Here is a 26938-nt window from a genome sequence, read left to right as displayed (position 1 = left end):
GGTGCCAGAGGGAAAACCTGAGCTCCAGAAGTCACTCCCACCCCACTCCATTTGCAAAGCCATGCCTGGACTGACCCTACTGGCCACCAAGCCCCACTCCCAATTCCTCCAGCCAATCAGAAGAACAGCAGGCCACGGTACAGATAGTGGGATTCTGCTCTGACTTGGCAGGATCTTCACCTGCTTCCTCACAAGCCCCTTCCGCTTTCTCTCCTGGGCCTGGGAGACCAGCCGCCCCCAAGGTCCCCACCATCACCTAGGCGGGAGCTGCTGTTGCCCACGCTGCCACCCCTCTCCCCAAGGCCCTCCAGGAAGCAGAGGCCAGACATGTGGGAAACAGAACATGTTGCTCTTTATTTGCATTTTTCAGAATACTGTACAAAGGGAGTAAAAATCCTATTCACACTTTGCTTAGAAAGACCAGAAGGTGAAAGTTCCCTATGATACATGGGGTTGAAAATGAGGGTTAGCGGTTAGAAAACAGGGTGAGTGACCTCCCTCTAGCCCCTGGGAGAGGGCTTGGGCACCCACACATTTCCAAAGCAACATGCCCCGGTCGAACCAGCGAGGGGAGGCGACGGCTCCTCTCTGGCCTAGCCTCATGCTCTGTGAACTGCCTCTTCTGGCTGAGGAGACAGTGCCTGCAGCTGTCCCTATACTGCCCTGTCTGGGCAGGGATCCTGTAGCACTGCGGAGACCACTGACCTCATGTGGAGGTGGCCCCCTGGCCCCTCACATGCATGCTGCCCAAGAGGCACTGCCCCGGCACAATCTACACAAGAATACAAGTTGAATGGCTGAGGAAGAGCCGCTCTGTAAGCTTCCTCACACCGCTGCTAAGGAAGTGTCAGAGCGGACCTGCTCTTTGGAGGACTCACAGACCTCTTCAGCCTGTGTAACCCTCGTTCCAACCCAAGAGCTTCAAACCCACACTGGCCTCCCTTCCCTACCACCATCATCCTGTGGGTAAAGTAACCTTCCAAGCCGGCTCTCCTTCCAGCCCACATCCCAAAGAAGGCTGAGTCTGGCTTCTCCACCCTAGACCTCTTTTTTACACTGATCCGTATCGGCTGCTATCGTGTCCAGTCTAAAACCCAAAGTACTATCCCTACCGTACCCCTGCTCAGAACTCCCCTCTCCCCAGGACCAGGGCAGCAGCATCCTGGCCCCCACCTCTAGGTGTCCCACCAACCCATCTTCCTTTCCTAAGATCCCCCTGCCCCACAGCTCACCCAGAGTGGGTTGCAAAGAAGTCAACAAAGCCTGACTGCTCTCTACCTGGAGGCAGTGCAGCCCACGTTCCTAATACACACAAAACAGTGAGTCTCACCCCCCAAACACACATGGAAGGACTGAGGAGAAACAATGCGGAAGCTGTACCGTCCCTCTGCCCCCTTCTCAGGGGCTAAAGTGCTATGGCTGCCTGAGGGTAAACGAGCCAGCAGGGGGTTTTTCCTGGTTCCCTGTCCCAGCTGCTCAGGTCCAGTCAGCCAGAGAGCCCAAGCCCTTTTCACGACCACCCCCATGGCATCTCTATTCAAAAGGCAAAAGGAAAAGATCAAAAACTTCAGAATGGGTTAGAGCCCAAGGGCCCCACCCTAACCCCACTACAAGCTACTCCAAGTCGGCTACTGGGGAAGCGAAGGGGAAGCCAGGCCCAGGGCACACCCCCATCTCTGGCAGTGTCCAGAGGCTCCTGTTTTCAGCATCACAGCAAAGGCCTTCTACCCTTCCCCTGCCAACCTGGCCGGGGAAGGGGCTACAACCTCAGTACTTATTGATTCCAAAAATCCGGACTCCATGGAGTTGGGGCAGCTTGGGAATGAGCACGCTCATCAAGGACACAGTGTTGAGTACAAAATGGACTTGGTCATACTTGGTGTAGAAGCTGGTGAGGAAGTACCTGGAGGAGGAGTAGGGAGATATGACGGTATGGGTTCCCAGATAAAAAGTAGAGTGACAAGCCACACTAGCTAACAAGGCCCTCCTGACCTATCCCCTAGCTTACGCCAGGCCTGTGGGCCTGTCTCGTGCACACAGAGTTGAGAAAAGTCAGGGGCAGGGAGGCCCAAGGCCCCGTGTGAGACCCAAGGATACGTCACTTCCCTCCCGGTGCTCATCATACACTAAGGGCCAAAGCTGGGGAGGGCTTAAGGCCAGCTTAGTCCACCGGCTTTACCATGCCCGCTGGTATTCTCCCACAGCCAAAGCACTCACAGCACAATCGGTGTGATGGTCAAGAACTTCCTGGAGGCCGTGAACTGGACGCCATAGTCCATCTGCTCCCAGTGGGTCAGCAGCCTTGCTTTGCCCTGGTCTGGAGTCTCAAAGGGTGTCCCTTTCACCGTGTGCAGGAAGATGTACATGCCCTGAAAAGAGGGGCCTTCATCAGAGAACACAGAAAACAAGACGACGCCCAGCCTGACTCCCCCACTCATCACAGAGAGCTTCAAGCGCACGGCCACCTGCCTTCCTCTGCAGTAACTCAGGAAGGCAGCCTTAATATATGATAGGGCACCCAGGAGCTCAGAGGGAGGACAAAGGGGAAGTGAAAAGGGGAGGAGTTAGCTGCTGAATGGGCACAGCAAGGCAGCCTTTCAGCCCAACTGGAGTCTCTCTCTGCTAGCTAAAAGTGGCAAACCAAGGAGGAAGGACTAGACCCCTGCCTGGTCAAAAGTGGGGTACAAGGCAGAGGTCTTAGGGAGCACAAAGGGGCAGGAGAACATGGTTTGAGATCCTAACGTGGGAAAGGAAGGTTTCTGCACCAGATTCCTGGGACCTGAAGGCAACCTCAGCAAGGTCTCAGCTCGCAGCTGGCCATCCTCCAAATGCATCAGCCACCCCACCCCAGAGACATGCAGATCTGATTCTTCAGCCCACAAGGGGAAGCCAGGCGGATATAAGAGTTGGGCCTCAGCTCTGGTGACAGATGTTGTCAGGACCCGCTGACAGACAGCTGTCTGTCCCACGACAAGCTCCTCCTATCTCTCAGCTCCGGCATAAAACGGCCCACCTGGTCGGGGGCAGGCCGTCAGCAGGCTCTCACCAGGTTGTGGATGAGGTTGGTGAGGGTCCAGACGACAGGCACGCTCACAAAGGGGATGCTCAGCAGCACGACATGCAGGAGCCCGATGGCCAGCACGTATGAGAGCCAGATGCCGCGGCTGTTCATCACCCGCGTGTTGGGGTTCACCTCACTGTGTGCCGTGCCCACATTCATCCTGCCACCCCTCTCGACGGCTGCTCTGCAAACAAGCAGCACAGGTGAGACAGGTCACACCACTTTCCCTGCCCCCTCACACCCTGAGCCCCACAGAGAGGCAGGCTTTTCATTCCCGGAGAACTCCACAGCACTGTTTTCAGTCTCAAGCCCAGAAGCTGCAGAAAGTCCGCATGAATGTGCACTGATCGTTTCCCATCACTGGGCTGCGATTAACACCAGGCTGGCATACGTATCATCTCCCGGGACTGTGTGCTGACAAAGGCTAGGAGGACAAGTCACCGAGAGCTGTCAATGGCCATCAATGTCCATTCCCCATTCTCAACCCCTCTGGTACCCCTGAGGGCCTCTTCCTCCTGGGGTGGGGAGAGAGGCCTACTCTCTTAGTCAGAATAAACTCTGGCAGCCCTCTCCCTGACAGAAGACATACATCTGCTTCAAGATCTTTCCAAAAGGAGCAAGAAGCAGGGAAGGCCTGTGGGCGCAGGCAACAATGGCTGAAGCCCTTTGGGGCTACTGTTCCCACCATCCCTATTTCTCCAATCCTGGATTTCCACAAGCCTGGGCCCAGGATGACTGACAGGGTCGGGGAAAGAGGGAAGAGAATAGCAGGCCAGGGACTGCCTTTGCTCAGACCCAAAAACATTTCGACACAAGATGACCCGTGTATTGGGACATTTGGTCCGTTTGGCACCTGCTCAAGCCTACTCTCCTGGGGTGCCACCATTAGGCAGCCCAAGTACCAGAGGGTCCTTTCCCCCACCACCACCAGATAGAGAGAGGAGGACAAGACAGAGCACACAGCCGGTATTACAGTTCCCACGGGTGGGATGTGGTAGCCATATCAGCCCTACTCCTCCCAAGGACACAAAACTACCTGTGGCCTCCCTGCGGCCTCCTCCCTTCTTAGCCCCACCTGACCTTCCCAGGATCTGTCTGTGGGTGTGAGCTAACAACATCGCTTTCTTGCCCGGTTCCAGCAGTAGAAGCTCTACATCACAAGGAACCGAAAGGGCTGCCCTCGAAGCCCAGAAAACCATGGTAGCGGCAGTCCACAGTGGCCAGAGGGGAGAGTGGCTTGGCTGTCCCCAGATTCCCCAGGGCCCACTGATCCATCAGCAGGTGGTGGAAACAGAAGGCATCAGTCTGCTGGATTACCTCCCTACTTTAGGGTCCTGCCTGATAAAAGGCCCCAGTGTAATCACTGGGCTCAACAACTCCGCCGTTTCAAGGTGTGCAGAGCGGAGCAGCAGATGGAGACGGTCTGGAAGTGCCAGCTCAGCTCCCTCACCCTGCTGCAATCACCTCACCCCCAGACTCAGATGCTATCTCACCCAGCTAGGATCCTGGCCAAGCCACAGGAGCCAGAATTCCCTCAGCTAAGTTCCTTACTTACGTGTAATGGAAGCAAATTCCCTCTTCTCAGATACCTCAGGAAATACGACCCGCAACAGTTTCCTCACAAACAGACCCGTGAGTTGGCCTAAGGTGCATCCAAGCGGACATACTCCTCTGGGACTAAACCCCTGGCCCATTAAGATGGGTAATTGGTCCCAAAAGAAACCCAAGGAACTAGAAAACCAGTTGTTTACCTTCCTCAGACCTTAGGGCTTCGGTTACTCAACACAGGCCTCCTGGGGCATCTACTATGTAACAGCCTCCACATGAGAGGCAGGGAATGAGACATGACGTCTCTGAAAGATCATGAAGGTGAGGAAAAGAGTTTCCCAAGTCTCACCAGGAACTGCTATCCCTCGGCCATACGCCAGGCCTGCAGCACAGCTACAGACAGAACTCCCTCACATTTTGTTCAGGAGTATCAAAAGCCTGGCTGGATCCCAGGCTTACAAGACCCTCCAGCCCTTTCTGGCTCTAAAAGGGCATCTCGGAGAGCCTAACTGATCCCATGGGCATCGTCTTCCTTAAGCCTAAGTGCCAGTTGCCTTTCAAAGCAAGTAAGGAACCCCAGGAAACCCCCTGCACCCTCTCCCGCCGACCCCCAAAGTACTTCTGAGACTTTCCTGTGGCTTTGTGTACAATGTCACTTCCATTAGAACAAAACTGACCTTTCTCCCAGAAGTGAGGAAATAGGAGATTGGCAGACGCAGAAAAGTCTGGAGCAGCCAGACTGAAAACTTCTGCTGCCACAGCTGGTAGGTGGCTGATGTGGTTTCATAACCTGCCTCAAATCAGAGCCCAAACGGCTCGGTCTTGTTAGCCACTTTTTAGCCATATATATATATATATATATATATATATATATATATTTTTTTTTTTTTTTTCCCCTCCCTTTTCCATGCAGGCCCAAGCCAATCTGCCAGACACTCATGCCAAGACCAGATTAACCCCCCAGCGGAGCCATCCGGGAGGCACTTCCAATGCCCTCCCCAGCTTAAGGCTGGCCCTTTAACACAGCAAACCTGTTCCCAAGGGATCCTACGAGGGAGTTCGTGCAATATACAGACTGTCTCTTTCACTCGGCTCACCCTGAATCTGAAGAACCACGGTTGTCCTCCGGGCTCGGACTCCTGGACTCAGTAAAGCGGAGTGGAAAGAAAGCGAACCCCCAGGAATCAGAAGCGAGGAAACGGCGTCCTCGCTCTACTGGACTGTGCGAGTGAGAACTCCTTCCAGAGGGCCTCCCGCTCTGCTTCGCAGCCCGATGCCTCGCACTTGCAGCCTGGCCGGGTTCGGGGCCCAACCCCCATCTCCACGCATTCCCTCTACCCCGGAGGTAGCCAAATCTTTATCCCCGAAGTCCAGCCGTTCCCCGCCTCCCACCCCCAAGCTGAAGCGCTCCTCCCGGACGCCCCACCCCCCGGCCTCCCGCTCCCACTTTCCTCTCTCGGCACTCCTTCGCCTGATGCACACACTCTCCACCCCCCAGCTCAGATCTCCTCCTGCACGGACGCCTCCTCAGCAGCAACCTTCTCGCCTCTCCAAGCCGTGGAGCCGTCGGGCTTCACCACGCCGAGGCCGCCCGTATGGACTCACCGCGCGGGGCCGGAGCTCGAGGGCCGGGGAGAGGAGCCCGAGAACCCGGGCCGCGGCCGCTCCAGCAGCTGTAGCAAACCAGCGGCGGTAGCCACCCCGCTGGCAGCTGCGGTCGAATCAGCTCGCTGAGCCGGGCCCCGTGACGTCACTGCCACGCGCCTACCGCGTTGCGCCTCTCGGGAAATGTAGTTTCTACGCTGCCTCCTCACCCGCCCGCCTGGCGCCTCCTGGGAGATGTAGGCTTTTCCCTGGGCCAGCTCTTCGACACCCTATGGGGAGCCTCTGAGCTGCAGCACGGAAGAACGTCTCGCCCTGACGCAATAGTGAGATCAGATCGTGTGTCTTCGATGCGCAACAATTCAGCTTTTGCATCTGTGTCCTTCAAGCAATGCACAAGCCGTTTGCCCATGCTCCCGTTTTATAGACGAGGAGAGTTTTAAGTAACTCACAGTAAGACCCTGCTAAGATAGTCTGACCGTAAGGCCGCAGATTGACTTCAGAAGCCGAGAAGCGCGACCATTTTCCCTGAAGGAACCCCACTCAGCCACCCCGACTCGGGATCACATTTCCAGGACCTTGGGGTTGAGTTACATGTCTATAGGGTAGAGACGAGAGTCTGTGGGCTTCGTTGGTCCACCCAGTCTTTATACTTTGCTGGCGTGGGTCTGGCCTCCCCGCATCAGGTATTATCTGATGTGTGTCTTAGAGGCCTTAGGAACAGTAAGGAGCTTTGATCTTCTGTCTCGTGTTAGCACTGGTGGCTTTAGGTAGGAAGCCTCCGGTCTGCAATTTTCACGCCTGGAAGCTCTGAAGAGACCGGCACAGATTTTCCTGCTAGGTACACATACTGTAGGTACGCCTTTATTGGCAGTGTAACTATGGGCCAATTACTTAATCCCAATTCCACAGCTGTGAAAACCTACCTCCAAGGTTGTTTTGATATTTCAAAAGAATGTAATATAAAGCACCTGATACCTTGTAGGAACTGAACTAAAAAGCTTTTAAGCCCTCCTAGGCCACTCCCACTCTCCACGTCAACGTGAGAGGGCCTCCCTTCGGTTGTTTCTACTTCCCCGCCCTCTTTAAGTCCCGTGCCCATAAGTCATGGCAAGGCTGGAATGACAGGATCAGATGACGTTAACAGATGCCAACCTGGCTGGCTGTAAATGCAGGAAGAACTGAAGGAGAAAACCTGCCCACACAACCTGGGAAGCATTTTCCTTAGACCCACCCATCCTCTGGAAGCTGCCAGGAAATAGCTGTCTTAAGGCTGGAGTCGGAGCCCTGGAAGCAAGTAGTGAGTGTGTATCTGACCTACCCAGAGCAGTAAAAACAGGCAGCTTCTCAAGTATTTCCAGAGCCAGAGGCCTGGAAATTCAGATCCTAACATCTGAATAACAATCTGTGAAGAAGCCTCACAGAGAACTGCTCAGCCTGAGAGCCAAAATAATGGCTTTTTTTTTTTTTTGCAAAGTGAACCTGCCTAATGCCTTTGATTTTTCTCTGGGATTCTTCCATTGTCTATCAAGGGGGCTGAGCTCTGGATCTTTGCCAGTTTTCTCACGTCTCTGTGAAGTTCAGTGACCAGACAGGAACTATATCCCAACAAGGCAATCTGACGAATGCAGAGCCTATGGGCAAGGTCACTGGATATGTCAGAGCCTATTGATAGCTCCTGTTATCAAGTTGAGGTTTTTGTTGTTGTTGCTGTTGTTCATAATGGAATGAACAAAGTTCGGCTCTTTCTGCCTTGTGGTAAGTTATGGCTCATATTCCACCTGAGGTAGCTGGCGTCCGTGTCATCATGTCCTCTGATCCACTGCCCTCATAATTACCAAGTCTTCAACAGACATCCTATAGCTGTGATGGCCTGAACACTGTTCAGGAAGAGCAACAGCACTCTTTCCTGGTGCCAGGGAACATGCAATCCCTTGGACAAACAATTGTCACTGTGTGCCAAGGAAAAAAATTGTCCATGCCTTGAAGGCATGGTTGTACTTTCCATATCACATTCTAAGAAAGTGAAACCATGTACAGAACAAGGTCCTTGTGTGAGGCTGCATAGCCCATCAATGTCTACAGTAGTGAGATCCTGAGAGCAATATAAGTGCCCAGGAAACAAGTCAATGTTCTAGGCTGGAGAGATGGCTCAGCTGTTAAGAGCTCTGAACGCTCTTCCCAGATGGACCAGGGTTCAATTCCCAGCACCCACAGGGCAGATCACAACTGTAACTCCAAGGTCTGACACCCTCACACAGACATACAGGCATACAAAAAACACCAATGCACATTAACTTTTTTAAAAAAAAAATTAAGTGAATGTTTTATCCACACTGGATAGTAAACTACGAAACCACTTATGGTTGTAGAAACTGTGTGGCAGCATGGGAAAACAGTTGCCAGGTTATATGAAAAGATAAGGACAGAGACTAAGCATTTCTCAGGGGTGTCATCAGCAAAATCTAGATCCAGGGAGACAGGTGGACCTGGTGGCAATTGCCTGTCACCCCAGCATTCTAGGAAGCAGAGACAGGAAGCTCACAAGTTGGAAGTGAGCCTGGGTAGCACAGGGAGTTCTAGGACAGCATGGGCTACATAGCAAGAGTCTATTTGAAACTAAAAAGCCAGGCAAAGGGGTGCGTGCTTGCGATTCCAGCAGTCAAGAGGTGGGAACGGGGACACCAGGGGCTCATGACCATCCTCAGCCAGTAGCCAACCAGTGCTATGAGACCCTTTCTCCAAAAATAAAACAAAGGCAGGCACTGTATCGTTCTGAAGCCTTATTTGAATCCTGATTTAAGCAAACCAACTTTCAAAAGTATATTTCTAGTTATCAGAGATAATTGGATAACGACCAAGCATTTGATCATAATAAGGACTTGTACATTCTGCAGCATAATATGGTCTTACCATATGTATTTCATTTGAGAAAATAAAAGTCTAGGGCCAGCAACACAGCTCAGTGGGTAAAAGCCCTTGCCACACAAGCCTAGCCACCTGAGTTCAGTCCCTGGAACCCATTGAGAACCAACTCCCAAAAGTTGACCTCTGACATCTGAGAGTGCACGCACACACAATGTGAGGGGTAAGCCAGGCAGTTGTGGGGCACGCCTTTAATCCCAGCACTTGGGAGGCAGAGGCAGAAGGATCTCAGTGAGTTTGAAGCCAGCCTGGTCTACAGAGTGAGTTCCAGGACAGCCAGGGCTAAAGAGACATTGTCTCATAACAAAACAAAACAAAAAGCCAATAACAACAACAAAAACCCAGAGATATATTCTAAACTATTTCTGCGTGGAATGAGACATTCCCTAGATTTGCTACAAAATAATCTGGACTGGGGACATGGCAAAATCAAACCGGATACAATGATAATTATTAAAACTTGGGTGACAGGGACATGAGGTTCCTCACATTATCCTCTCTATTTTGTGGACATTCGAAATTGCCCACAATTAAAGGATTTGTAAACCTGAATTTGAATCCTCAAATACCGTAAAGAAAACTAAAGAGCGGTGCCGGTGAGGTCTGACTCAGGCTTAGCTCCTTTGGCCTCCAGCCGTGTGACCCTAAGGTAGTCACTGAGCCTCCCTGTACTTCAGCTACCTCGTTTATAAACAGGTAAGGATCACAACAATCTCCACCTCATTTACTGAGATCAGTAGGGCCGATAAGTATCAAAGCGCTGGGACAGTCACCGGCACGGAATGGAGGGCTCAGTGCGGGTCATCTGCAATTAGTCCCTTCCAGGTTGGATGATAAAGACTTTACTAAGTTGTGGAGTGTCCGTGAAAGAGAAGAGACCTGTGTTAGGAGGACGGACGTGGGGTGATCTTTTCGTTCTCTGGTTTCAACCTCTAGGTAATGCGATCTTACCTTTTAAATACTTTATGAAACGTGTGTGTGTGTGTGTGGTTGTTTGTTTGTTTTTTTAATATCACAAGCTCTCCCCACCCTGTGAGGGCTGCTCAGGGGGCTGTGGGGCACACGTTCCCCAGGCTTGGAGCGATTATGTCTGGAGCTGGGAGGCCCTGCTTGTGACAGACACACAGAGACCCTGGTGTGTGGTGGCCATGGGGGACAGTAGACAGGGAACACCGTCTTTGAGAGAAAGATGCAGCAAATGCTGGAAAGAGGCCCATCGGGAAGCGAAGAGTCCTGTCCTGTCCCGTCCACTGGGACACTGGGGCACAAATGCCACCCCTTCCTTTGTCCCTCCCTACCTTACCCTCCACTTCCTGCAGAAATACAAGGAAGGACAGAGCTGTGTGTTTGTGCTTTTGTTTGGGGGGGGGCACCCCAGGACTGGGGAGAATGGGATTTGAGGTGAACTCCCTGAGAACCACTTTGGGAAGAAGCTAGAGGGTATGAAGGCACAGCAGCACCTCGCTTCTCTCACCTTGGGCCCTGTCTAACTATCATGGGCTGCAGAGGGGAAAAAATAGCCTTGCCAGGCCTCTGGTCCCCCAGCCAGTGCCCGGAACCAGAACCCTTCCTTCCCTCTGGGAACCACAGCAGAAAAATACTCTTCAGCCTGCATATTCCTTGACATGGCCCACTGACATTCTTTCCCAACAATGAATGCTGTTGATATACACCGGACATACTGCCGAGCCCGAGGACCGGGGTTATAAAATCCAGGAGCCTCACGATAAGACCCACCCTGGTGCCCTGCAAGCTAAGTTCCTAAAAGGTCTCACCTAGGTAGAAATTCTGCGTGACCTCCGCCTCCCAGACCACTCCTCCCGCCGCCCAAGGCTAGCCCCTCTTGTAGGAATGTCCCAGGAAGCATTCATTGTTGGGTGCACCCACATTCCAGTGCAGGATCAAGAGCGTCATGCGCTAGGCCTGTGGCTCAGCTTCCTGGGTTAGGCTGCTTGGGCTGTCGGTTTGGTTTGGTTTGGTTTGGTTTGGTTTGGTTTGGTTTGGTTTGGTTTGGTTTGGTTTGGTTTTTTTGAGACTCGGTTTCTTTGTGTAACCTTCGCTGCCCTGGACTCGCTTTGTAGACCAGGCTGGCCTCAAACTCACAGCGATCCACCTGCCTCTGCTTCCCCGAGTGCTGGGATTACAGGCGTGCGCTGCCGCACCCGGCGGCTGGTTGAGCTTTAACTCACGTTTACATTTCCTGCACAGAGCAGAGCTGACAGACGATGTACGTATGCCCCGGTGCACACATCCCAGAACTCAGTTGCACAGCGGAGCTTTCATTCCCAAAACACACCTGCGCTCGTGATTTTCTCAGTCTCTAATCCCTCTCCACCCTCTCTTCTAACAGACCCCTTAGTCGTCCCTAAAGCCCCACTCAGCCGTTATCCTCTCTGCGAGGCCTTCCCCCGGTGCCCAGGCCACACCCACCACTCCCTCCTCTGGGTTCACAGACCTGCCAGGACAGGAATGTGAAGCGCGCCCCTAGGATATGCACACGGAGGCAGGATGGAAAGAAGAGGAGACTCTTAGGGACACGAGGAGGAAAAGGATCCCCTCAACCCAGAAGTCTACAGTTCTCCCAGCATCGGAGCGGGAATCCCAGCACAATTCACACGGGCTGAAGACCATTCTCCCCTCCCAGCGGAAAGCCTGCAGTTTTCCGTGACTCTCACCCGGACCACCCCCAACCCCCTTACAGGGAAAGAACCTGTTCTAGATCCTGTGCAGTCCCGGTGGCTCCTGCTTCCATCTTAGCGGATTATCGTTTCAGCTAAGGCTGTCTGGGGTCACCATATTTTTCTCATTCATGGGGGGGGGAGGGGTGTAGTTACAGCAACTATTGGCATATAACTTGAGAACTCCAAAGTGTGTGTGTGTGTGTGTGTGTGTGTGTGTGCAGACTTGGTATATGAGAGAAAACATTTGATATTTACTTTTCTGAATCTTTTTTTATCTGCTCAACATGATGCTCTACAGTTACATAATTTTCCTGCAAGTGGCATAATTTTACTCTTCTTCATAGAAAAAAAAACCCACTCCATTCTGTATATCTTATTATATTTTCTCTATCCACACCAGTTGGTTTCCAAGCTGCCGGTATCCTATTGTGCAGCTAAGTTAAAGGAGGGGCTTATCTTCCAAAGAGTGAGTCGAGGAGGCGCAAGGTGGAGGAATCTCTGTGCCCTTTACAGGCATCAACAGAGAGACAGCCTTAGGAGGCACGAAGGCACCTCAGCTCAGTATCGGCCACTGAGTCAGTCTCAAACTTCAGGAGACTGACTCCAGATGGTTTATTTTAAGCATTTTCAAGTATAGCACAATTTGGTGCAGGCTATTCTGGTGATAATTAACTCAATACTGCTTGCACAACAAAGCAGACATAAATTATCTCCTCGAGGAACCAAGTAAGCTAAATACGTATCAGTCTACACCGAAATTCTTTGTAAAGTCCATAAAGATAGGTTCTATAGATTGAGGAAAAGAAAATATATGATGGGGCTGGAGGGATGGCTTAGCAGTTAAGAGCACTGTCTGCTCTTCCAGAGGTCCTGAGTTCAATTCCCAGCACCCTCATGGTGGCTCACAACCATCTATAATGAGATCTGGTGCCCTCTTCCGGCATGCTATTGTATATGCAGAGAACTCATATACATAAAATGAATAAATCGTGTGGGGGGGTGGTCTTGAGGCAGGTCCAGTGCTGGAAAAGTCGGAGTCACCAGGCTAGAAAGCATGGTCTCTTTGGCCTTCTGGGTGGGTAACAGGTTTTGCATTCCTTCCCTTGAAGGAACAAACCCATGTGCTTAACCTTCCAGGTCCTCCAGTGCTTGTCTGTGAGCACACAGACCTCGGTGCCTCCCACAAGGAGGCTGCTGTTGGCTGAGTAACCCAGCGATGCCCAGGCCAACCCCTCACTGGGGTTGTTCCTCTCTTCCGTATTGCCCCATGGTGACGAGATGGCTAGATTGGCCCTCCCTGTTCTAGGCACAGGACATGAAGGACCTGGCCCCACCTTCTCTTAGGAACAAATCAAAGACTGTCCCAGAGAACATTTTAGCCAACCCCTGAGAAGTCGTTGGCTGGAATTTGGACCATTTGCAAGATGCCAAGCAGGTGGGAAAAGTGAACTGTGGGATTTGAGGTATCCAAAGGACGAATAAGATTCCATCATCAGAGACTGAGTGTCCAGATACTCTTCCAGATCCACACGGCTATCACAGAAGGATGGTGAAGGCTAGACACCAATTTAGAAGCCACCTTCTTGACAGTTATCCTGTCTGTGCTTCAAGCTCCCTACCCATATGTCAGTCAAGCCAGGCATCACGTTAGTGCATGGAGAAGACATGTGTCAACATGTCTGTGTTTCCTACACTGACAAGTCTCAACACAGGCTCACATTAGGAATTCCTGGGGATTCTGGGAAGTGGCGGTACACACCTTTCTTTAATCCCAGCACTTGGGAGGTAGAGGCAGGCAGGATCTCTGTGAGTTTGAGGCCAGCCTGGAATGAGTTCCAGGCAGCCAGGGCTACACAGAGAGACCCTGTCTTGAAACCTCTGCCCCCACCACTCCAAAAAAGAAGTAACTTCTAGGGAAAGCTGGAAACACACTAGCACCTAGAGTCAATGCATGAGGATCTTAATAGAATTGCTCCTGATGAACCCTGAGTGATTTATAAAGCACTCCCAGAGAGTCCAACATTTGTAGACTGTTTTTAGAACCATAGCTACAGACACAGCACCTTAGGAACAGGGTCTGTTCTATACCCTCTTCAACTCATACACTTGTGCCTCAGGCCGGCAGGTGGTCCTCACTGCAGGAGGGAACCAAAAGCGGAGGAGTTTGAAGAGATGGCTCAGCAGTTAAGGGCACCCGTCTCAGAGGGCCCAAATTCGGTTTCCAGCACCCTGTTAGGTGTTTCATAACCACTTGTAACTCCAGCTCTGGGGGATCAGATGTGCAGTTCTGGCCTCCTCAGGCAACTGCACTCATGTGCACACACTCCCCAACACATATGTACACACACACACACTTTTTAAAAACAATAAAAGTAAATCTTTTTCTAAAACGTCAGAGCATAACTTCTCCTCTAGCCTCTGTTACTCCACATACGGTAGCAGGCACTGCTCTGAGCGCCGTTTCTCCTCCCATTTCTTGAGCCCCGTACTTGGCCTCCCTTTGTTAGCCACAACCACAGCTCCAGGTGGCCTCTCCTATTGGCAGACTGCCAGATGCTCTTCTAACTGCTGTGCGGGACATCCCAGTCCCACTCTGGCTTGGCAGACAACCTCGTCCAAGAAGATAGCTCTCCCACAACAGCCAGGCTCAACCCTGGGGCCTTGGCCACCGTCCCTGTCTCAGTAAGAGAACAAGGCAGGATGGGAGGGCTCACTAGCGCACTCCCAAGCATTCAGTGGCAGAGCGTCTAGCCTTAATTTGAAAGCAACCCATATAGAACAAATGCAAATGTGTACACATATCATCTGATTCTTCAGACAAACGTGAACCTAAGAAATACCCCTGCTGACATCACAAGACTAAGTCAAAGGCAGGTACATCCCCAGAAGCGATAACATCTGGTAGCCGACTCTCCGGTTCTAACTCTACCACACTTCTAATTTTGTTTGGTTTGGCCTTTATTTTCTTTTTTGGTTTTTGGTTTTTGGAAACAGGGTTTCTCTGTGGAGCCTTGGCTTTCCTGGACTCGCGTTGTAGACCAGGCTGTCTTTGAACTCACAGCAATCCACCTGTCTCTGCCGCTCTGAGTGCGGGGACTAACAAAGCCACCCAGCTGGCTTTGTTCTTTGGTTTTTGAGACAGGGTTTCTCTGTGTAGTCCTGGCTATTCTGGACTCACTTTGTAGACCAGGCTGGCCTTGAACTCATAGCAATCTGCCTGCCTCTGCCTCCCAGAGTGCTGGGATTACAGGTGTGCGCCGCCACCATGCCCAGCTCCACCATGCTTCTAAAACTGCTTGCTCAAAGGTGAGTCACAGAGACAGTCTCATGATTAGCATTGTCCGCAGTTCCAGGAGAACCCACATCAATGGACTTGGAGAAACCTCAGGCTGGATTTTACACTTTGCTTGATATTATTTACTATTTAAGATAATATTACATCATGTTTTCTTTTGCACCAGACTCTACAGTTATGTGTCTGATCCTGATCAAAGACTCCTGAAGAAAAAAAAAACCTAGCAAGGCTCAGGAGGCCAAGGGAGGAGAAGTTTGAGTTCAAGGCCAGCCTGGGTTACATAGTAAGACACTTTCTCAAAAATTAATAATAATAATAGTAATAATAAACAACAATAATAACCACCCAGCAAGGTTTTCCTCCTCGGGAAGACCTGCACAGTCTGATGTCGTCTTCCTCAGAGCACCCCTCATGTATCCCCGCTACTCTGTGACACCCCACATTCCTGTTTTCTTCCATCAGACTTAGCAGAAGTTACCCAGAGTTCCACACAAGATCACTGATGGTCAAAGAAGCACCAAGTATTTCAGTGTGACCCAGAGGGGAGAGAGAGGCCTACGGGAATAGGAAGTGGTTGGTGAAGGGTGGATTTGGATTGTGGTCTTGGTCTGGCCACGGACCCAATATAAGTCTAGTCATGGTTTGGGCCTCCATTTACCTGCCTGCAACCCGAGAGGGTTCCGCTCGATGGTCCCTTCTTTGGAGCTCTGTGCATCACTGAGGCCCTAAATCCTCAGTGGGTAAGATGATACCACAAAGGACCAGGCCATGAGATGGCAGCAGTATGGTTGGCTGACCATGGGGGTCAAGGAAGTTGCACAGGAGAAACCCATGAGCTAAGGTACTGGGTAGTTTATCTGCATCAGTGGTTCTCAAGCTTCCTAAAACTCTGCCACCCTTTAGTACAGTTCATCATGCTTTGATGGGTCCCAACCATACATTTCTTCTTGTTGCTTCATGGCTGTAGTCTTGCTACTGTTATGAATCGGAACATAAATACCTGTGTTTTCCGGTGGTCTTAGGTGTGCCCTGGGAAAGGGCCATTCGACGCCCAGGGGGTCCTAACCCAGAGGTTGAGAACCACTGATCCAAATGGCCATCCATCTCCATGACTTCCAGTCACCCTTGCCCCTGCAAATTACCAGAGGTGAGGTGGAGCAGAAAAACCTGTCTTGGCGTTACAATCACGAAGCCAATTGAGACTGTTCCGGAAGACGGAATGAACGAAAACAGCAGCTTTTGCATTTCACTGCCACAAGCTCTCTCACGCCCACTCCACAGGGCGCCTCTCCACATCCCGCCTCTCCACATCCCGCCTTTATTCAGACACAAGAACTCAGACGTACACACAAAACACTCCTCCAACCTCCAAGCCTTCTTTCCCACAACCCAAGGGACGTTGGGAGAGGGGATGTTGAGGAGTGGTGGGGCCTGCAAACCATCACTAGCATGAAGGGACCTTGAAAAATAAGTCATCCCAGCCACCTTTGGGTCAGAGTTTCGAAGTGGGATTTAAAAGGCCACCCTGGGAGCCCGAGAACGTCCATGCTGGCCCCTAGTTCAGTACTTTAAATTTTAACTCCTAGAGTGACCTTCTATACCAGCAAGCTGAAACCGAACCACCACAGCGACCCCTGGTGGTCAAGAGGATTGGCTCTGTGAAGATCCTGGAGCATCCTCTGAGAAAAAAAAGACTTGAGGTGCCAAGGGCCTACAGAAAACCAAAGAACAGCGGGGAAGGGCTTGAGTTGCAAGTGTCTGAGGTGGAATTGCCCCCAGGACAACCAAACCACCATCCTTTTGAATGGCCACGCTCTCAGGGCAAGAAAAGGAGGATCTGGGAGGCAGTTCGCATCAGCAGAGAGAAGATAGAGTTTCTAGAAGATAGAGGAAAGCCGGGGGCAGGAAATGGAATCTAGCCCTGTCTCCCATGCTACATAGTTCATCAGGGTCTGGGATCTGCTCTCTCTTGGCATTGCCCGGCCAGGCCATGGCTCGGGTATCTGACACCTGGGGCCTGGAGTCACATGCCAGGAAACTCTATACACTTGGGCCCCAGGTCACAGCTTCCAGCTGCGGTAAGCAAAGAGGACTTCTGAAGAAGGAAGTGGGTCTCCAGAGCCCACTGGCAGGGGGCTACTTCCGGAAGAAAGGCAGCAGCACAGGAGAAGACTCTGCCAGCAACCCCAGGTGAGAGGCAGGATGGAGAAGGAGAGGAGGAGGGAAGATGAGCAAGGCCAAGAGCCCAGAGCTGGGTGGGTGCTTCCAGAAAAGGGGGTTGATGCTCACAGAAGGTGAGGCCAGGGGTACCCATTACCTGCCTGTATACTCTAGCTGCTCAGCCTGCACTGCTGCCACTAATCTGTCACTTTTGTGACCTTAGCGCCAACCAGACCCTTCTGTGTCTACCTGGCCTTCCTGGCAGTCACACAGGTACGCAGAGAACAAAACTATTTCTTTCAGTGAGGGAAATGAAAACACAGCTTGAAACCACCACCCCCCCAGGCCCATTTCAACAGGGCAAAGGGACCAAGGGACCTCAGAGATTAACCTAGAATCAACGGAATCTAAAAGTTTCAAGTCCAAGGGACTCTTTCCCCCAGGGTCCTGTTGAAGACAGAGACAGACAGGTAAGTGGACAGATGGACGGATGGGCAGATGGGCAGACGGACAGACCAACCGACCTAGGACTGAGAAAGCCTCCAAAGAAGAGGCTCTGGTCCAAATAGACTCCACTGAGGATCCCTAGCAGGGGGACATAGAATTCTAACTTTGCTCTTCCTTCATAGGTCCATCTATTGCCCAGATACTCCACCACGCCAGGATTATGTTTATCGGTGACCATGCTCCTTCTAGCTCCTGGCCTCCTGTCCCTCCTGCTGGTGATGAGCACGGGGGGCTCTGCGCCCAGCCCCCAGACCCGGCCCCAGGGCTGCTACATAGCAGAAGAAGCCGGAGAACAGACATTCCGCTGCAGCCGGGCTGGCCTGAGTGCCGTGCCCAACGGCATCCCCAACGACACCCGAAAGCTTTACCTGGATGCCAACCAGCTGGCATCGCTGCCAGCCGGTGCCTTTCAGCACCTGCCTGTCCTGGAAGAATTAGACCTGTCTCATAACGTCCTTGTCCACCTCTCAGGGGCCGCTTTCCAGGGCTTGGAGGGCACTCTGCGCCACCTTGACCTCTCGGCTAACCAGCTAGCGTCCGTGCCCGTGGCAGCCTTCATGGGGCTGCAGATTCAAGTGAACCTGTCTGCCAACCCGTGGCACTGCGACTGCGCCCTACAGGAAGTGCTCAGGCACGTAAGGTTAGCTCCGGGCTCTGGGGCAGGCATCGTGTGTGGTCCAGGAGCCCGGCCAGATCTGGTGGGACAGGAGTTCCTCCTGCTGGCCGGGGAGGAAGAGCTATGTGGGACAGGACGAGGCGGGACCCGAAGGAGCACCGATGTGGCCCTGCTGGTCACCATGGGGGGCTGGCTGACGATGGTAGTGGCTTATCTGATCCACTACGTGTGGCAGAACCGGGATGAGACCCGGCGCCCCGTCAAGCGGGCTCCTCCCCCGCAGCCCCTACGCTCCGAGGACTCCTCCACCCTCAGCACCGTGGTCTGAGGATGGCGAGCAGGCTGCGCTCTTGGCCCTGTGCCCTGGCCTTTCCCCGACTGCCTTTCCACACCCTCTGCCCCGTCTACCCTCCATCCCAGCCGTTCTCAGCTGGGGCGTAGTGTCGAACGACCCTCTGACGGGGGTCACATGCGCGGATTTGTACATTACAATTCATAACAGTAGCAAAGCTACAGTTATGAAGTAGCAACAAAAACAATGTTATGGTTGGGAGGAGACACCACAGCATGCATTAGCAGGGTTAGGAGGGTTGAGAACCACGGCTCCATCCCTTCCTGCCCCCCTAACTACCATCTCTGGTCTAGCTGTCTCTAGCTCCTGCTCTCTCATTTGTTTACTCTCTCGGTATTTCTTCTCCCAACACTATCTTTGGTGCCTGGATTTAGGGGTACCTCCTCCCATACCCGGATTGTGCTAGACTCTGAGAACCCAGAGTTCCTGAATCCACAGGGTTGGGGCGGCAGAGCAACCATCTCAGTGAGCAGCAACTCAGAGGGAGGAAACAGGAGCTGGGGGGAGCCCGGGCCTGGCTACAGCTGACCACAGGGCGCTCGCCATACACATGTGGGTGACGACCCCCAAAGAGGGTGGCTTTGAGGGGGCCAGGGGATGGTTCCCGGTAAAGTGTCCATCCTGCAAGCATAAAGACTTGAGCTCAGATCTCTAACACCCAAAAGCTGTACAAAGCGTGGGTGTCTGTAATCCCAGTGCTGGGGGCGGGGGATGGGGAGAAACAAGGAGCCTGGAGCTCCTTGGCTGGCCAGCCTAACCAAATAAATAAGCTCCAGGTTCAGTGGGTGACTGGACCCTGGCCCAGCGTAAAGGGGAGAGCAACTGATGAAGGCACTCAATGACATCATCCTCTTAGTTGCACCCACATGAATATGTATCTCACACACACACACAGAATGAGGGCTTTGGGAAGAAGAAAGGATGGTGTGAGAAGACCTGAAGCAAGTCTTGGCGTGTGGCAGCAACCTTAGGAAGTGGGAGAGGGGGTGTGGAGAGGGGCGAGGGAACGGTGGAAGCAATATGGAGTGAGAACAAAAAGCAAGGGTGTGGCCATATTGAAAAGGGCCTCTGGGCTCTTCTCTGCTCCCTGTCTCCTCTCCTCCACCTCACTTCTCACCCCTTTCTTGTCTGCAGGCTCTTCTTGTGTCCTTTATCAAAGACTGATAAAGGACCCGGTGCCACAGTCCCCTACTTCCTTTCCCAAAATTTTCCTATCATCCTGCCCTCTCTGTTATACACTGATAGTTTTCCTGAGCCCTTCCCTTGGAGGAAAGATAGCCCCATTTAGAGACTGAACGGGGCATGGGTGACAATTTACCCCAGAGTGTCATTGAGCAACTCAGTAAAAAGCCTCTAATGAGCACACTTGATCTCTTTCTCTTTGTTCGCTCTACTGAACACGTGTGCTCTGGCAACGTGGAGCAGAAGACTGTGCAGCCCTGCCCACCACCTTCCCTCTCTGTGGGTTGCTCCCAGTGGGCTACATGCCTACCCACCCATCTATCTCTCAGGAAAGCCAGAGAGAAGGTGGTCTGGCTTCACACACGCATACGCACACTCTCAGCCCTGCCGGGCAGGATTCGTGGAGGATAGAGCAGGTTCTAAGATGCCACCAGCCCTGTGAAGCAGTGGTTTCTGGCCTGGCAGAGAAGAGAAAGGCAAGCTTTTCCAAGGGCACAGCATGTCAAAACTAACCTCTTCTACCTCGATGTAACAGACGAGGCAATATTCCAGATACCTAGAAGGTGGGGGAGATGAGGAGAAGGCCCCCACCCTGGCATGAATAGGCAAACTCCCTGGAGCAGCTGCCAGTGGAGAGAGTGGGAGGGGAGAAGAGGCCCCAGGGAATTCCACCACCAGCTTCACTCTGCCCATTCCTCAGACAGCCCTGGGAAACTCAGACCGAAGGAAGAAGAGTTTCTCCTCTGGGGTGTTCTGAACGCGACCAAGCTAAGCCATCCCCCCCCCCAAGACTAGAGACGGCTCTCCAAAGCCTCATTATCTACAAAAGGGGCTGGGTAGAGAAGAGATGAGGGCAAGCCGGGAATGCTGGAGCAGAGGCCTGGTGCGAGGTCCATGCCAAGGGAGAACAACAAGAAAGGAATCCAGATCTCCTACCCTAGTGGAATATACTCCTTCCTGTTTAAGGGATGGAATAATTTGGTGGGAGAGATGAGGGTAGGGCCAGGGTTGCAGCTAAGAGGAAAAGAGGGTCCCGGCCTCACCCACCAACCACAGGAACCTTAAAAAAAAAAAACAACTCAGAGCAATTGAAGCTCAGAGCAGCCAAAGGTGTGGAAGCGCTGGAGAGCCTTTTGGAGGCAGGGGCAAGGCAATGGGGACACTCCAGGCCAGACCCTGCCCTGCCCAGGGTTCCCTGGCCAGGGTGTGTCTGAGAAGGAAGCAAGACAACAAGCCTCAGAAAACCCCAGGCTTCTGCACCCCACCCCCCCAAAGGTGAAGCCCTATAGAAGACAGTTGCTACTGTCCGGCACCCAAAGCTCTGCATGTGAACAAACGGGGTTTCCGGGTGCTAGAAGCTGAGGTAGAAGGTGTGCTGAGATGCTAAAGGGCTGGGTCCTGCTGGCGGAGAAGCAAAGAGGGGACTGGACTGGCGGCGGGGCTGATGGGCTGAACACTGTTGACGGCAGGAAAGCGGCGGCAGGCGGAGTGGGCGGGACTGCGCGGTGCAGGGCGGAGTAGCTAGTGATCGCGGAGAGGAGTCATTGCGTCTTGACCTAAAAAGGCGGGAGGCAGGGCCGAAGGGGTGGGATGGGGCCGGGGGTGGGCCAGAAGGAAGGTGGGAAGTGATGCTGAGCTGGGTTGCCCCGGGGCTCCGCTGCCGCAGCCAGGAACGGAGGCGGAGCTGGATAGTGACTTCAGGACCAGGGAGAGGCATCAAGAAAGGGATTTAAAAGGCCGGGGGGGGGGGGGGGGGGGCGGGGAGAGTACGGGCTCCTGGGGCGGGGGAAGGGTGTAAATGAGGCCTCAAATGGGAGGTTATATTTAGCCTCTGCGAGAGATGGGAGCTTTCGCGTGAAGGAATGCCCACTCCGGAAGCTTCCTGTTCCTCGAACTGCGGGAGTATCTCATCTGCCTGGGGATGACCTGGGATCTTAAGGAGTCAAGTGGTCTTGGGAGGGAGGCGCGGAGACAGTTCTTAAACAGCTGCTGGAGACCTCTAGCAAACTGTACGCTGTCTAGGAACATCCTCCACCTGCTGGACTCGGGATCAAGAATGAGAGGCAGGGGAGGCGGGACGGGATGAGACCGGACGGGTGGGGTGGGGGCGGCCCTCTATGTACTGGGCCTACCAGGATAGGCACAATAGCACCAAAGGGACCCTGCCTTATAGTCTGTAGGTCTTAGTGAAAAAAAAAAAAAAAAACTTAGTGCAGAGTTACTTGTCTAAGAAAAAAATAAAGATAATCATGCAGGAGAATTATCCCTGAGCAGAGGGAGCCAGGTCTTAACTCCAGCATCCGCGTAGCGGCTCACAACTGTCTGTAACTCCAGTCCCGGGAGATCTGACGCCCTCTTCTGGCCCCCATGAGCACTCCTTGTACATGATGCACACTGGTATACACGAAATAAAATCAAAATGCCCAGGCCGTGGTGGGTTTTAGGCGAGTTCAACTGGTCTGATGCGTCTACAATTCTAGCACTCAGGAGGTCAAGGCAGGAAGACCAGAGGAATTCAAGGCACTTAATGCAGGGACTCATAGCTGGTAAAAGTGCTGAGATTAAGTGACTCTTCAATGCTCAGCCATAAATGGCACCTCCATTCCAACCCCGACCCCAAGGCTCAAGAAATATCATGGAAGAAGAAGCGGAAAGAAGAGAAGAGCCATAGGATGCGGAAGAGCTCTGTGGAGTGTCTTCTGGACATGACGTGGTGTGGCCATTGCACCTGGTTAGACCTGCACAGGATTGAGACTACAGGATGAGCCAACATCCCAGCAGGCAGTCCTGAGTTTCAGAGAGGGAGGGGAGAGACAGAGAGACAGAGAGAGAGGCAGAGAACATAAAGCGGGGAAGAGGACATGGTGGAGGTACCTGGGGAAGTGGGAAGGGAGAGTTGGAGATGTGTATGACCATTGTTAACAAGTACTAACTTGGGAGCTGGGCACGGTGGCCCATACCTGTGATCCCAGCACTCTGGGAGGCAGAGGCAGGCAGATCTCTATGAGTTTGAGGCCAGCCTAGTCTACAAAGCGAGTCCAGGGCAGCCAAGGCTACACAGAGAAACCCTGTCTTGAAAAACAAAACAACTAAAAACAAGTACTAAATTGTCAAACATGGCGGGGCTGGGGGACTCAGGGGTTAAAAGTGCAGGCAGATTTGATTCCCAGCATCCACATGTCAGTTCACAACTGTCTGTAAGTCCAGTTCCAGGAGATTTGATGGCCTCTCCTGAGCTCTGAGGGCACCAGAAACCTACATGGTACTACACATACATGAAGGCAAAACACTCACTCATACACACAAAATAAAAACAAGTATTAACGGGGACGGTTTGAAAGATGGCTCTGCGGTTAAAGCATTTGTTCTGCGAGCAGGAAGTATGGGGACTTTTGGAGCCCCTGAATCTATGTCAGTGTTGGGTAACCCAGAGACTTCCCCGTAATTACAGCTTTAGAAAGTGGAGACAGACTCTCAGTGGAGCAAGCCTACAGCTAGACCAGCATTGATGAGCTCTGAGTTCTACTGAGAGACCTGGCCTCAATGATATGACAGACACCAATCAGCTAAGACTCCCAACCTCAACTTCAAGTCCCCACAAGTACATGCGAACAGACACATGCAAACATGTGAGCACATGGGTACGCCACACGCACATACACATGAGAAGAAAAAAGTAAAAAATCAACAATTATTACTCAAGGGGTTAGAGAGATGGCTCAGCGGTTAAAACACTTGTTCCTGCAGAGGAACCTGGATTCAGTTCCCAACATCCATGTCGTGGCTCCCAACTATCCCTAACTACAGTTCCAAGGGATTTGATGCTTTCTTCTAGCCTCCACGGGCACCAGGCACACACATGGTATACATCTATGTAAGCAGACAAAACACTCATAAACATAAATAAACCTTTAAAAAAAAGTGCTGGGGCTGGGCATGCTGGTGTACACCTTTAATCCCACCCCTCAAGGAGGCAGAGACTTTGAGTCTGACGCAGTGAGTTCCAGGGCAACTAGGACTATACTGAAAGACCTTCTCTCAAAATAAATAACAATAAGTACATGTTTTTTTAAATTATTATTCAAGATGGCCTCAGTCCCGCCTTAAACCAGGCATGGCACCTGTGACCACTGCATAGGTTGCATGCCCATGAAGCCATCCCTGGTACCAAGCCACAGGGAAGATGAAGCCAGGTACCAACTTTGTTGTTTGCTCCTCCAAGAAAAAGACAAATGCATAAACCCACCTACCCCACCTCTCCTCCACCACATTCATTTTTCCAACACGAAAAGAGGAACATTCCCTTCCAGAAATTTCCCTCATCCTCTCGTGGGGATAGGGAGTCAATTGGCTCCTCAATCCCACCACACACACCCATAGGCACACACCCTAACCCCAGCTCTATCTGACAGTCTCCCGCTTCCTTCCCCTTTCCTTTACCTCTGAAGGACTGAGAGCAGCAGCAGCTGTTGGCCACACTCCCCAAGACAGACAGACAGGGCCAGTGTGGCACCTGGGGATATAGGGTAAGCCTAATATTACAAGGACAGAACTGAGTTTGAGGTCAGCTGTCACAAACGAGTCTTCTGACATCCAAAGAGCATGGGGGCGGGGAGGGGGTCTTCAGGCTCCTAGCAGATTTCTGTACATAACTTAGGTCTTTGGGTTCTGTCCTTTTCTACTCACTCCTAGCATTCATAGCCTGGAGAGGTTTTTTCAAGGATGGAGATGAAGCTGAATTTTAAGATTTTTGCTGCAGCTCACCTCTGCATTCGGTGACTCTCCAAGTGCAAAGCATTTGTGAGGGTTGTTGTTGTTGTTGTTGTTGTTGTTTATTTGTTTTGTTTTGTTTTGTCTCCTTTGCAGATGGTGACTGTCCTGGGCCAGAATTTCTTCCAAGTAGAGGCAGGGTCCTATCTTCATGTCTGCATGCTCAAGAGCTTCTGGATGAGAAGTTGATAACTAAGCACTGAGGGGAGTTTTTCTGGCCTTTGCATATAAGCAGACAGCTGGTAATTTCACAACTCCTGAAGCTCAGGCAGAGGATCAGTAGTTCAAGGCCAACCTCAGCTACATGGACTATTTGAGGCCAGACTAAGCTACACAAGACCCAGTCTAACAAAAACAACAAAACAAAAACACACACACACACAACTGGGCACGGTAATGCAAGCCTATAATCTCAGAAATCATGGAGGCAGAGGCAGGTGGATCTATGTGAGTTAGAAAACAGCCTGGTCTAAAAAGTGAGTCCAGGACAGCCAAGACTACACAGAGAAACCCTGTCTCCAGAAACCAACACATGGGGCTAGAGAGATGGCTCAGAGGTTAAGAGCACTGGCTGCTCTTCCAAAGGTCCTGAGCTCAATTCCCAGCAACCACATGGTGGCTCACAACCATCTACAATGAGATCTGGTACCTTCTTCTGGCCTGCAGGCACACATGCAGTCAGAATACTGAATAAATAAAAAATAAATAAATCTTTAAAAGAAAGAAAGAAAAAAAAGAAAGAAAGAAAACAACGTACACACAAGTAGACAAGCTTTTCTATACCCAAAGCCAAGAGCCTTGTTACAAGCCTGTGGCCTCTAATATTTCCCCCATGTTTTGCGCATGTTGTTTGTGTGACAAACAACACACACTTTTAAGATGTTTTGTCCTGCTGCAACTATGGCCAAGGAAGCCCGGGAATAGGCCTAGGGGAGCCTTGGTTCCAAGCTTTCCTTACCTGAGACCACAGGCTCTTCAGCAAGGATCTGGAAGCTACGTCGCAGCAGGCGCCATCCCAGCTGAGGAGGATGTCACCCCTTCCACCAGCCGCATGGTGGGCAAGAAGCTCTGACCCCCGCCCGTCACTGCCGCAGCATCAGGGGCTCAAGACGAGGAGGTCCTGAGGGACCAGGCAGAAGAGGTTCCTCAGAGTTGGTGCCGGCAATAACAGTGGTCTCTGCTTCTGTCAGCATGTCAGATGGGGAAGGGCGGGGGAAGGAGAGAAGAAAAAGAAACAGCAAGTCAGTGTGATGGCACACTATGATCCCAGCACTCAGCTGGCTGAGGCAGGGAGGGCAAGAGACTGAGGCAAGCTGCACTATATATCGAAGGGAGAGGAAGGGGAGAGGTGGGAGAGACGGGGTGGGAAAAGAAAGGAAGAGAGGAGGGGAGGAGAGGGAAGGTGCAGAAGCAAGAAGAGGAGAACCCGAGCCTCCAAACTCTCAGCCTCCAGGGTGAGCTAGAAAACATGGCTTCCTCCTGCCCCAGCCTCTCCCTTTCCAGCACATCTTCATCTCCGACCTTACCTTCTTTCACTCGAGAAAGTTTGGGAATGTGTCTGTGTGAGGAGTCGCTGCTCTTAGCTGTTCCAGACACCTAACAGCCCACAGCATGCTTCCTCTGCTACAAAGCATTTAGAACGCCCTTCGCCCCCTGACTTCCAGGAGCCAGATTTCCTGTTCTTGCCAGGATCAGTGACCCCTGTCCAGAGCTCGCCTTCTGCTTTCCTTTCTTTGCTCTTTGGCCCCTTCCAAGGGGAAAAGTCAGCAATAATCAAAAAAACAATAAAAATAAAAATAAACAAGTTAAGGAAATAAGGCCCTGTCCCGGTGCCTGTGTCTGTCCTCAGAGATCGCCACCACAGAAAGAGGAATTAAGTTTGCCAGAGCGTGCAGCAGGGGGACTTCCTCATTTTCCCGCTTCTGTGTTCCATGTAGCAACACAGACATATAACATACATACATATGCGTACACACATACATAATGTATGTATCAGGGGATCAGGGACGGGCATCTGCTAGCACTTACATCGATAGACCACCAGAGGGAGATAAAAACCAAAGCCTACCACCAACTTCCACAATTGCCCATAACAATTTTCATTTTGGGGGTAAAGCCACTTTTATTGACTTCAAAAGTTTTCTGAGTCCATTTCTATTTTATGCACCTCCTCCTCCCCAGATCTCTAACCTGGCCTTGGAAATCCTTACAGGAGCTGGAGAGATGGCTCCGTGGTTAG

The 26938-nt window shown here is 51.9% G+C and overlaps 2 protein-coding genes across 7 annotated transcripts; one reads left to right on the top strand and one right to left on the bottom strand.

Moving 5' to 3' along the window:
* Positions 1 to 328: 328 nt before the first annotated feature.
* Positions 329 to 26470, bottom strand: Ormdl3 (ORMDL sphingolipid biosynthesis regulator 3). 6 transcript variants are annotated; one of them, XM_021653444.2, is made up of 5 exons: positions 26226 to 26470; positions 25658 to 25882; positions 3047 to 3245; positions 2218 to 2369; positions 329 to 1903 (listed from the first exon to the last, which is right to left on the bottom strand). In XM_021653444.2, the coding sequence occupies exons 3-5, from the start codon at positions 3218 to 3220 to the stop codon at positions 1768 to 1770; spliced, it is 462 nt and encodes a 153-aa protein (XP_021509119.1). In that variant the 5' UTR covers positions 3221 to 3245; positions 25658 to 25882; positions 26226 to 26470; the 3' UTR covers positions 329 to 1767. The 6 variants fall into 6 exon arrangements, with proteins under 6 accessions (XP_021509119.1, XP_021509120.1, XP_021509121.1 ...); XM_021653445.2 differs by having other exon boundaries at positions 3047 to 3240; XM_021653446.2 differs by lacking the exons at positions 25658 to 25882; positions 26226 to 26470 and adding an exon at positions 6215 to 6350 and having other exon boundaries at positions 3047 to 3240.
* On the top strand, positions 17477 to 18723 carry Lrrc3c (leucine rich repeat containing 3C). Its single transcript, XM_021653440.1, has 2 exons — positions 17477 to 17545; positions 17902 to 18723. Exon 2 carries the CDS (start codon positions 17956 to 17958, stop codon positions 18721 to 18723), a length of 768 nt encoding a protein of 255 aa, XP_021509115.1. The 5' UTR covers positions 17477 to 17545; positions 17902 to 17955.
* Positions 26471 to 26938: the final 468 nt, after the last annotated feature.

The sequence above is a fragment of the Meriones unguiculatus genome, chromosome 7 (assembly GCF_030254825.1).
Source record: "Meriones unguiculatus strain TT.TT164.6M chromosome 7, Bangor_MerUng_6.1, whole genome shotgun sequence".
Taxonomy (NCBI): domain Eukaryota; kingdom Metazoa; phylum Chordata; class Mammalia; order Rodentia; family Muridae; genus Meriones; species Meriones unguiculatus.
The sequence above is the reverse complement of the archived record's forward strand: the minus strand, read 5'-3'. Positions and strand labels throughout refer to the sequence as shown.